This window comes from Peromyscus eremicus, chromosome 4 (genome assembly GCF_949786415.1).
Source record: "Peromyscus eremicus chromosome 4, PerEre_H2_v1, whole genome shotgun sequence".
Taxonomy (NCBI): Eukaryota; Metazoa; Chordata; class Mammalia; order Rodentia; family Cricetidae; genus Peromyscus; species Peromyscus eremicus.
The window spans coordinates 54,976,861-54,989,220 of NC_081419.1; the positions used below are offsets into that span (position 1 = coordinate 54,976,861).

At 43.1% G+C, this 12,360-nt stretch overlaps 1 protein-coding gene across 1 annotated transcript in view; it reads right to left on the reverse strand.

Moving 5' to 3' along the window:
• The window catches only part of Ttn (titin), a 272,282-nt gene that overhangs the window by 50,085 nt on the left and 209,837 nt on the right, over window positions 1-12,360 (reverse strand). The window contains 21 exon segments of the mRNA XM_059260758.1: window positions 1-303; window positions 406-993; window positions 1,078-1,374; window positions 1,462-1,659; window positions 2,044-2,148; window positions 2,241-2,828; window positions 3,008-3,295; window positions 3,382-3,672; window positions 3,769-4,056; window positions 5,237-5,542; window positions 5,639-5,941; window positions 6,028-6,324; window positions 6,745-7,032; window positions 7,876-8,175; window positions 8,437-8,739; window positions 8,930-9,229; window positions 9,339-9,614; window positions 10,368-10,670; window positions 10,969-11,268; window positions 11,369-11,653; window positions 11,753-12,073. Of these exon segments, the coding sequence (XP_059116741.1) occupies window positions 1-303; window positions 406-993; window positions 1,078-1,374; window positions 1,462-1,659; window positions 2,044-2,148; window positions 2,241-2,828; window positions 3,008-3,295; window positions 3,382-3,672; window positions 3,769-4,056; window positions 5,237-5,542; window positions 5,639-5,941; window positions 6,028-6,324; window positions 6,745-7,032; window positions 7,876-8,175; window positions 8,437-8,739; window positions 8,930-9,229; window positions 9,339-9,614; window positions 10,368-10,670; window positions 10,969-11,268; window positions 11,369-11,653; window positions 11,753-12,073 (6,528 nt within the window).

Consider the following 12,360-nt stretch of genomic DNA (forward strand, 5'->3'; position numbering starts at 1 on the left):
ATGCGACATCTTTCATCAGAACAGGATTCGAGGCGTCACTAGGTGGACCAATCCCTGCTCTGTTTTCTGCACTGACACGGAATTCGTAGGTATTTCCTTCTTGTAGGCCAGTCACTTTGCACCTGAGATCAGAAACTGGAGTCTTCGTTGCTCTCACCCATCGCAAGCCTTTCTTTTCCCTCCTTTCAACATGATATCCTGTGATCTCACTGCCGCCATCATCAATCGGTCTCTTCCAACTGACGGTGGCGGTGTTCTTAGTGACATTTGATATCTCTGGTTTTCCAGGAGGGCCAGGGGGACCTACAAAAGAAGCAGAGTTGTGGTAAATTTCCTGGTTTACTGAACTGCGTTGTGAATGTTTTCATGGTAACCACTATCACAGCTACCACATGCTCTACATACCAAATCGGTCTACCATTTTGACAGGCTCCGACTGCACAGGTTCTCCTTTGCCGTAATGGTTTACCGCTGACACACGGAAAAGGTATTCGTTTCCTTGGATGAGTTTGGTTACCACATGCCTGCAAGCCTGAATATCTTCGGAAACCACTGTCCACAAAAGCCGACTGGTTTCTCTCTTTTCAAGGACATAAGCCTTGATTGGTGATCCGCCATCTTCCAAGGGAGGTGTCCATGTAAGTGTTGCTTTTTCAGCTGAAACATTACTGATTTCAATGGGACCTGGGGGACCAGGTACATCAAGGACTGATACCTTCACATGTTCCTCCTTTGTGCCAAAAGGATTGGTAGCAGTGATGGTGTATTCACCGGCATCTTTTCTTGTGGCGTACTTGACTGTCAGCATAGAAGATGTTGGGGTTGAAGTTATTTGGGCAATGTCTGATGGTCTGATATCTTTTCCTGCCTTAGACCAACTTGACTTTGGAAGGGGTTTGCCAAGAATGCTAATGGCACTTAAAACAATGGTATCCCCTGCTTTGACTGTTAGCCCATCTTTAATTGTGGGATCAAGGACAATGGTTGGTGCCTCTGCAAAGGAAAAAAAATCATCAGAAGGTGAGGGAGGTTACATTTTTTGCCTTTTAATTGGGAAAAAACGTAAGCTTCACCTACCATACTCATCCTTGCAAATGATGGTTCCCGTGCTCTCTGATGGAGCGCTGATAGCACCTGCTGTATTCTTGGCTCTAATTCTGAATTCGTATTTTCCACCTTCAACAAGGTCCGTTACAGTAAAGGCACAGTCTGGAACATTAACGTGGTTGGCTTTCATCCAAGACTTAGAGGGCAGATCCCTCTTCTCTACTATGTACCCTGTTAACTTATGACCGCCATCATATTTGGGTTCTGTCCAGATGAGAGTCACTGAGTTCCTTGTTACACTAATAACCTCAGGTTTTCCAGGAGGATCTAAAACAGAAAAGAAAGTCCATCAAATTTACCAATGCTTGCTTCACGTAGCACAGTCCCCTAAGCTCTTCTTTATTAATGGCTTACCAATGGGGTCAAGTGCCACAACCGGCTCTGATGGCAGGCTTGGCTTGCCCACTCCTGCTAGATTGATAGCCATAACTCGGAATTCATATTCAAGACCTTCAGTTAATCCCGTCACTTTGAAATCTTTCATCCTTATAGGAGTCTTGTTAGCTCTCTTCCATAGAAGGCTGTTTCTTTCCTTGAATTCGATATGATACCCTACAAATGACCATGAACATATCAATTCAGATAGACATTATACAGATTGGTTTAAAACACACACTCACACACATTTTACCCAATTATTATTTTTGCAGATATATTGAAAGGATTTTTCTTTGTTACCTATACTTTTATCATCTAGGCATGATGTCATTTTTTCCTCTTGCAATATACATAATTATTACCTTTTCTTTTGAAAAACAGTGGATATTAGCTCTAAAAGTCAATGAACTGTTACATTGGGGGCTTTTCAATTGAATTAAGTATTAACTGTGTATATGGGAAGAAAAATGCATTACTGGCTATGCAGATAATTTTATAAACAAAGTGCTTGTAAGGAACACTGATATAAAAGTCCAAGGATAACAGTAAATTAAATACCTGTAATTGGAGAGCCACCTGTTTTCTTGGGATCTGTCCATGTTAGAGATACTGAATCGTGTCTGACATCCACAATATTGGGAGGTGGGGGAGCATCAGGCACATCTAGGGAAAGGCAGATAATGTAAGATTTATAAGAAGGAACCTCCTCCACAAAGCCATATTTCACTTTATTTTTTTTACTTCAATACACCTACCAAATGGATGCTTGGCAACAATTGGCTCTGACTTCAAGCCTTCTCCTACACCATATTTATTTTCAGCACTGACCCTGAAGGTGTATTCTATGCCCTCATGAAGTCTAGTGACTCTGAAGGTGGTTTTCTGGACAGCTGAAGCACATGTCACCCACTTGTTATTCACAGAATCTCTCTTCTCTAGTACATAGTTGGTGATTTCAGAACCCCCATCATCCTTTGGAGGGCCCCACTTCAAGGTCATGGCTTCTGCTGTGACTTCATCAAATTTGATTGGTCCAGTGGGGATGCCAGGCTTGCCAACAACCTTTATAGAGAGAGTTCCTTCCTTGGTGCCAGCAACATTCTTGAGTGTGATTGTGTATTTTCCAGCATCAGATTTTTGGCAGTCATATACTACAAGAGTTGTGTTAACTGCAGTTGACTCAACACTGACTCTTATGTCAGTTGCTAGAGGATCTTCCCCCTTCTTCCAAGACACTGATGGTGCTGGCTTGCCCTTTATGGGGATCTTAAGACGGAAATTGCTGTTTTCTTTAGCCAAGTAACACAAATCAGGTAGATCCTTTAAGTCAAGATCAGGAGCCACTGTAAAAATAAAAAAAGTGGAGACGAATTATTTGTATTGAAATTACTAAGACCAGACAATCACCTCGGATCACTGTAGTTTTGAAAGGTATCCGTTTGGTAAGCCGGTGTGTTAGGGCTCCAGCATACACTTCTGATGACAGGAGAGAGAAAGTGATGATGCATAGGGAGATGCTTACCAACATCATCCTTCGCCACGACCATGATTTCACTTGGGGTCCCTTCTCCATTTTCATTTTCAGCACTCACTCTGAAGGTGTATTCCTTCCCTTCCTTGAGATCTTTCGTGGAGTACTGCAGGCTCATTGATTTCATAACCCTCTGCCACTTATTTTCTTCGGTCAGGAAATCGACCACATAGCCAGTAATTCTACTTCCACCATCGCTCCGGGGCTTCTTCCAGCCGATGGTGCAAGATGACTTAGTTACGGCCAGCACTTTCAGGTCAACCACAGGTCCAGGGGTTTCTAGAAGAGGAGAAAGGATGAGTCTAAGCCCCAGATAACCAAGGTGGGCGGTGGTTCACCAGGACGGGTCATAGTGCATTGCTCACCAGAAGCTTTGACAGCGTCACGGGTTTCCCCGGGGTCACCGATGCCGTACTCATTTTCAGCAAACACTCGGAAGAAGTAGGATTTCCCCTCCTCCAAGTTAGAGACTCTGAAGCTCGTCTTTGAGCACTCAGTTGTCACTGTCGACCAGGACTTCCTCTCTGCATCCCGTTTCTCAACCACATAGTTTATGATGGGGCTCCCACCATCAATAATGGGAGGATCCCAGGTGACATATGCAGAGTCCTTGGATACTTCCTTGACAGTCACATTGACAGGTGGTCCAGGCGTATCTGAGTAACAGATAGAGGTTAAGTAAGAAACGGCACATTCACAAAATATACAGGTATGGTTCCAAACACACACGATGCTTTTCTTAACAGACTTACCGAGCACTTTCACTACAATAGTGTACTCCTTTTTCCCACAGCTGTTCTCCAAGGTTAAGATGTATTTTCCCGCATCATATTTGTTCACATTTTCACAGCGCAGGAAAGTGTCAAAGTCAGTTGACTTTATGTCCAGTCCAATCCTTTCTCTTAGATTGACATTTGGTTTAGACCAAGTAATCTTTGGAGGGGGGCGTCCTTTTACTGGCACGTAGAGCCTCATTGTGACTCCGGCACGTAGAATGAGGGTTTTTCTTAACTCGGCATCAAGTTCTCCCTCAGGTGGAACTGTTTCATTTGGGGGTGAAGAAAGTTAAAGTCATAAAAATTTCAGCATCACATGTATTTCCAAAGACTGTCCTTATCATTCCTAAAATACATTTCCTTTGTAAAACTAATTTCTCATCTTTTAAAAACATCCTTAATAATTCAGTACTCTATTGATCTTTTCATTTTTTCTTTAAAATATTTTATTTTCATTTTTAAATATGTGTTTATGTGTGTGTTTGTGTATGTGAGTGCAGAGCCCACGGAGCCAGACATGGGCATTGGATCCCTGGAGGTAAAGTTACAGGCAGCCGTTAAACCACTTGATGTAGGTGCTGGGATCCAAACTCAGATCCTCCAGAAGAGCAGTATGCCCTGTGAGCACTGACCCATCTCTCTAGACCCCAAGATCTATTTTTCAATGCACTTTTGGCCTAACCAAGTATTCCTTAAAGGACCTGCACCCCTCTTCACATGAACCCTGCAGATCTAAGCCTCCATCTGTGTTCAAAGAATGCTTCCACCAACCTTGATTTTTTTTTCTTACATTCAGTGAAGGCATCCTGCCTAAACTCTGGCTCCCTTTGTTATTTCATGGTAGGAAGAAAAGTATGTAATAGATTAAATATACCACTGAGAAACTTTTTAAGGTGGGAAGGAGTTATGGAGATGAAATGAATAGAAGAAAGGGACTTATAAGAGCCTTCTGTGGGCTGGAGAGATGGCTCAGTGGTTAAGAGCACTGGCTGCTCTTCCAGAGGTCCTGAGTTCAATTCCCAGTAACAACATGGTGGCTCACAACCATCTATAATGCATAACAATCTATAATGAGATCTGGTGCCCTCTTCTGGCAAGCAGACAGACATACAGGTAGAACGCTGTATACATAACAAATAAATCCTCATTTAAAAAAAAAGAGCCTTCCACTTATATATCTCTATAGAAGGGTTGTTTGGGAGAGTAAATAACAAGCAGAAGGATAATAAATAGGCCATGACTTAAAAAAAACAACAACCCTCTTTATTCTTAGAATAAAATCCCACATTCTTTTGAAAACCACTATCATCTTCATCCCATTCGGCCACCTACCCCTCCTGACCTGTGCTCCTGGGACTTGTAGATACGTCTGCCTGAGAGTTGTTTCTCTCTCTTAGAATATGATAGATAGAAAGTCTCATCTACGTCTGTTGGTAGTACTCACTTAGGATGTCCTTGGGGCAGTGTTTATCTGGCACGTCACTGGGGTCACTGTACCCGATCTTATTAACAGCATACACGCGGAACTGATACTCTGTGTTTTCCATCAGGCCGGTCACCTCAAAGCGGGTTTTCTGTAGCTTCTCTGGTAAATTGCACCTCACCCAGTGGTCAGAATCAGCTCGCTTTACTTCCACAAGATAACCAATGATGGGGCTCCCTCCGTCATAGGCTGGCTTGCCCCATGACAGACTCACAGAGCTACGGGTGGTATCATACACTTTAGGGAAAGCTGGTGGGCCGGGAGGATCTGAGGACAAATGACAACAAAAAGGTTCAGTGACAACTTCCTTTCTGGCTGTTTAATGCTGCATATAGAGCGTGGGACTCTCTCAAGCACACTTACACAGTGGGTCCTGAGCGTAAACGGCTTTGGACGCATCGCTGGGTTTGCCAGGTCCAGCTTTATTTATAGCGGTAACTCGGAATTCATACTCAGTGCCTTCCTGGAGACCCGTGGCTTTTAATGTTCTTTCTATGACAGGTTTCCTGTTGACTTTAGTCCAGTTAACTGCCTGAGTTTCCCGCTTTTCAACCAAGTATCCAGTGATCGGTGAGCCACCATCATCTGCTGGGGCTTTCCAGCTGACTGTCATGTGATCTTTGGTGACATTGCTAATGACAGGAGGGTCGCAGCGTCCAGGTGGGTCTGTAGAGATGGAATGATAAGTTAGTTTCCTAAGCAAAAGGATAGTATTTAAAAGCAAAGGGCAAACTGCTGGACACTGTTCTTACCAAATGGGTTTTTAGCAATCGCTGGCTCAGTGAGGATGGGATCGCCCACTCCGTACTTGTTTTCAGCACAGATACGGAACTGATATTCATGGCCCTCTATAAGTTTCTCCACGGTGCAGCTGGTGATGGGCACAGTAGCAGAGACCTGAGCCCAGTTGGGTCTGCTTGTTTCACGCTTGTCCACGATGTAGTTGGTGATTTCTGAGCCTCCGTCCTCCAGAGGAGGTTCCCAAGACAGCATTGCACGGTCTGCATACATCTTGTTGATTTTGACAGATGCTGGAGGACCTGGTTTATCTGAAAGAGTGGAGAAGAAAAGTGAACTATTTTACTAAAAAGGGGAATGAACACGGAGAAAAGGTCTAGACAGTGGGCTACGCTCTTTATACGGTCAAGTTCCTGTGTGACCCTAGAAGTCACCTCACTTTTCACAATCCTAGGTAGCTGGAATATGTGATCACTAATACTCTGTAGAGATCAGAAACACTATTCTGTAATACTATTAACTTTATTCTCAGGAAATACTTTGTTTATTGTTGTGCTCGAGTCAGGGCATCTGTTGAAAAGGCTGGTTTGGCACTCCCTGAGTAGGTGAGCATGACCTTGAACTTCTGATCCTCCTGTCTCCTTCCAGATGTTGGGATTACAGCAGTTCATTGGCTTGTAAACTTTACAGCTCAAGTGAAACATGGGATTGTAATCAAATGCTTTAATTACCTAGTACTTTAAGCTTAATGGTGGCTGACTTGGAACCACTGGAATTTTCGGCCGTGATGGTATAGTCCCCTGAGTCCTTCCGGTTCACACTGAATAGCTCCAAGGTACACAAGTTCCGCTTCATTGCCATCTTTATGCCTTCTGCTGGCTTTATTGGTGTGCTATCTTTCTTCCAAGAAACTGTTGGCATTGGTTTACCAAACACAGTAGCATCCAAGCAGACATTAGTTCCAGCTTTCACGGTGAGCAAAGACTTCATTTCAACACTGAGTTCTATCCTGGGAGGAACTGGAAAGAAAGAAGTTTGAAGGTCTTAATGCATGCAAAACTGTATTGTATAATTATTACTGTGATAAATTCAGACTTGTTTCATTAATGAGATTTGATCTTGTTTCATGGATGAGATTTTTATCTGGTTATTAACTATGAACTTTTAGTATTTTGGATTTAACCCAGGTTCATACATGCTAGGCAAGTGCTATGCCATAGAGCTACACCCCTAGTCCTACAGCCTTATTTTTATTTAATAATTATTATATACATTTGTGAGTACAATATTTTTGCAAAAGTATGCACTGTGGGATGATTCAATCAAGTAAACTCATACAACAGTTACTTCACCTATTCAGTCAACATTTATATTGAGTGTTGAGAACACCTACAGCCTACTCTCCTGGTAATCTTGAGATCTATAATGTATTATTAATTCTGGCACCATGCATGGTCACCAAACCTGATTCTTCCTGTCCGACTGACACTCTGACATTCTCTCCTGCTTATCTCTCTTCCCTCAGCCACTGATTTTTAAGCTCCATACTCATTATGAAAGTAAAGTAAGTTTAATATAGAAATTTGACAATACTGCAAATAGATAAAAGTAAATTCCCACAATTCCAACACTAGGCTGTGAATATATGTGATTAAAATCTACAGTCCTCAGTTTTGTAACCTGCCATTTTGTTTTACTTATTAAGATTCTTTGTAAGTATAATTGTTAGTGCTGAATACAAAGTCAACCCCTTATCATTTATTTTCCCCTTTCCCATAGGTATGCATTTAGTTGTTTGTTTTTGTCAGGAGACATGACCATCACAGATACTGTAAGTGTTATAATATGCAATAGAATCTTACCATTTTCTGCAAGGATTGTCACTGGGTCGGAAGGCTCAGAAGGCTGGCTAATGTTCACAGCAGTCTTGGCAATCGCTCTAAACTGGTACTGAGCATTCTCTTCTAACCCAGTAGCTGTGTACTCTTCCTGGGGAATCTGGTGAGGTGTGGTATTACACCGAACCCACTTATCACCAGGAAGTTTGCAAGCTTCTACAAAATAGCCAATAATTTTGCTGCCTCCATCGTGCTTTGGACGGGCCCAGATAAGGGATGCACTGTTCTTGGTGACATCAACAACTTCAGGTTTCCCTGGAGGATCTAAAGCAAAGAGAAATATTCTCAGTGTTGGTCTTACAAGCCGAAGTTTCAACTCCTCACGCATCGCTCCTGTGGTGTTCAACAGGGTAACAATCATGTAATGTCAGCCATTGATCAAGTATCTACTTTTGAGTGCTTGCTATACATTTATATGTAGTACATTTTCATGGTAAGACTTAGAGCCTATTCCAGGATGAAAGTGCTAACTTCTAGAAGAAAGATTTAAATGTATCTCTACAATTCTAAACAATGGTTACTTACCTACTGGCATCCTTGCAGTTACATATTCCGTTGGTTTGCTAGGTGGGCTGGATCCAGCTTTGTTTAGGGCATAAATTCTGAATGAATATTCTAGACCTTCTACGAGGCCAGCACAAGGGTATTCAGTTGAACGGACGACAGTGTCATTAGCTTTCACCCAGAGCAAACTGTTTCTTTCTTTGCGTTCAATCAAGTAACCAGTGATGGGGCTTCCTCCATCACTGTCAGGTCTGTCCCATGCAACAAATATGCAGTCTTTGTTGACCTTAGTGACGCGTGCATTTTTTGGTTCACTAGGAACATCTAGAGATGAAGACAAGGAAGTGTCAGTTTCTTCTTACACTAATAGTCTACAAAGAATCTCTCTCTGTCTCTCTCTCTCTGTCTCTCTCTCTCTCTCTGTCTCTCTCTCTCTCTCTCTCTCTCTCTCTCTCACACACACACACACACACACACCACCACCACCACCACCAACAACAACAAAAATACTCACCAAATGGGAACTTAGCAAGCATCTTTGGAGATGTGAGAGGCTCGGAAATGCCAAATCTGTTTTCAGCACGGACCCGGAAGATATACTCCTGTCCAGGAATCAGCTTTCCAACCCTGCAGGAAGTCTTGGTGACTGAAGCTAGAGCTGTGACCCAGTCCCCACGGCTTACATCACATTTCTCTACTACGTAATTGGTGATGTTACTGCCTCCATCCTCAAGAGGGATGTGCCAAGACAGGGAACAAGCATCAGCATCTATATCAGAAATGTCAAATGGAGGCTGGGGGGGCCCAGGAGCATCTGCATAAACCAAGAGGAAAGAAACATAAGAACAGAGATTTAATAGTTAAGAAAAGTAACCTTTCTGATCTCCATATTTTAATAGCCGCTTGTCTTATGTGAAACCTACCCATGACTGTAACTTTGATTTTCTGAGTGTCTGTCCCGGAGCTGTTCTCTGCTGTGAGGCTATAGTAACCACTGTCTTTCCTGGTGACATCCTTTATGATCAGAACCGAAGAACTGTCTGCTTTATGGATGGCCAGGTGGCTGGATGTGACAACTTCATCATCTCCTTTCTTCCATTTACAGATCGGGTTGGGCTTTCCATACACGTGAGCTTCGACGCGGAGCTTCTTCCCGGCTTTAATTGTGATTTGCTCGGGCATGAGGATCTTTGGTGGCACTGGGAGTGAAAACAAAACCCATTTTCTTAGGTGGGAAATTTTTCTGTGTTTTTTTTTTGGTTTTTTTTTTTTTTAGATTGTGGGTTGTAGCTCACTAGGTGTTTCAGATTAATGACTGAATTTATAACCAGTTTTTTGTAATTGAAATTTTTTAAATAAAATTATTTATTTATTTTACATCCTGGCCACCATTTCCCCTCCCTCCTCTCCTCTCCTCTTAGTCCCTCCCCCCAGCCCCCTTCTGTTCCCACCTCCCAATCCAGTCCTACATTTCTGTTCTGGAAAGGGCTGGTCTCCTGTGAGTATCAACATGGCATGTGCCATATCAAGTTGCAGTGAGACTAAGCACCTCCCCATGTATTAAGGCTGGGCAAGGTGACCCAGAATGAGGAGTAGGGTCCCAAAAGCCTGAAAAGAGTCAGAGACAGCCCCTGTTCCCATTGTTAGGAGGCCAACAAGAGGACCAAGCTACCAATATTTTTAAAAATTCTTAAATGTGATAGAAAATATCAGATATAGCCTATATAAGCCTAGGTACAGTTTCCTATTCTGTGTGCACAGAACTTGATAACTCAAGGAGAAATGTCAACCCAAACGAGCTTTTCATCACATGGTATAAAGGAAGCAGTGAGTACTTATAAAGATAAACATAATTATTTAGTATTTAGAAACTGCTACTCAGAAGAGCCAGATAGGAGGAACAGATATTCACTCAAGCACACATCCACACACAGAAAATGAAAACAACGTACACAGTTGTTCTTTGGCTTCATAGACTCCTTCAGCTTCCCTTGGCAGGCTGACTCCAACAGCGTTTCTGGCTGCAACTCTAAATTTATATTTCTTTCCTTCCTTTAGGCCAGTGACGATAAGGCTGAGGTCTTTGACCACCGAGTACTCTGTCCAGCGATCTGCAGGCTGGTCTTCCTCTCTGTAACTAATGATATAGCCATCAATTTTAGCACCCCCGTCACGCAAGGGAGGTAACCAGGCCAGTGTGGCACTGTTCTTTGTCATTTCTGTCACTTCAAGTTTTCTTGGAGGATCCGGCTCACCTAGGAAAAGAACACAATTTAGAGAATTAGGTAACTTTATAATCCCCTTTGTTCATGTATGTGAGAGTTTCAGTCTGACCTTTGTACTAAAGTGTATGGGATGTGTAGTTTAACATCTTGAAAATAAAGTAGAACATGAAGCAACTAATACCAGTTTTATCTGGGGGAGTTAGATACTTATTGCACTGTGGGCTTTCATAAATCAAGTTCCTTCCAGTAGATTATAATCATATTGATCTCTTGACCTTGATAAACTAGATGACTAGAGTCGAAAGGAGAAGGAAAGGAGATGGCTTACTGAGAGGATCTGAGGCAAGCACAGGTTTGGGGACATCTGTTGGGACCCCAGGGCCGTATTCATTGACAGCGGTTACTCGGAAGAAATATTCGTTCCCAGGGACAAGGTTGGTTACGTTGAAGCTTGTCTTCTTCACTTCGGGTGTAACTGTTGACCATGTCTTTCTTTCTGCCTCCCGTTTCTCCACAATGTAATGTGTCACTTGGCTCCCACCATCGTTTTCAGGAGGGGCCCAGGACACGTGGCATGATGTTTTAGTGACATCCGAAACTTTTAAATCAGACACAGGTCCAGGCGTATCTGTAAAGAGCCACAGACTCAGAACACGTGTCTCATCAGCATTCTTACTAACTCATTTGTTCTGGGAGCAGGAAAAACAATGAGCTTTTGGATGACGTACCTAGTACTTTCACATTCACGAAAACAGCCTTTTCTCCTGCCGGGTTCACAAGGGTCAAGGAGTATTTTCCTGAGTCATCTCGGGTAGAATTGGGGATGACAAGGAAGGCCATGGTGTCTACTAGATCGACTTGTCCTTTTCTGACCACATTGTCAATACCCACTTTGCGCCACGTGACTTTGGGGGCGGGTCGTCCTCTCACAATTGCAAATAGTCGAATAGGGCAGCCTGCTCTCACTACGACCAATTTTCTCATGCTGGCATCCAAGTCGATCTCCGGAGGCTCTGCAGATGACATGAGAGACATTAGTTGACTCTTCAGACATGAGGGAGCCCCATGGGAATGGATGTGGATGGGTACCCACCACTAAAGAGAAGCCTCACCTAGGATTTCCTTGGGTTTGACGGCTTCCTTTAGTTCTGCAGGGCGCCCAATGCCGACTTGATTTTGGGCACACACCCTGAACTCGTACTCCTGGTTCTCATCCAAACTGGTGACTGTGAATTCCATGCGGACCAGCTGAGCGGCAGCATTGCACCTTTTCCAGCCCTCATCCGGGGAGGCATCAGCTATTTTGGGTCTCATTTCTACAACGTATCCGATTATTGGTGCACCGCCGTCATAGACTGGTTTTCCCCATGCCAGAGTTATGGAGTTTTTGGTTGTGTCAACCACTTTGAAGTTGGTTGGCGGACCAGGTGGTTCTGAAAGTAAATTATATAAAAAAATTAAATGTACACATAATTAATTATCACTAGTGATTCTATTTTTTTTCTTTTTTGGTTTTTTGAGATAGGGTTTCTCCATATAGTTTTGGTGCCTGTCCTGGATCTTGCTTTGTAGACTAGGCTGGTCTTGAACTCACGGAGATCTGCCTGGCTCTGCCTCCCAAGTGCTGGAATTAAAGGCATGTGCCACCACTGCCTGGCTGATTCTATTCTTTTTTCTGTGTTTACTGTATATGTGTGCTCATGTTTGAGTGTGTGTACAT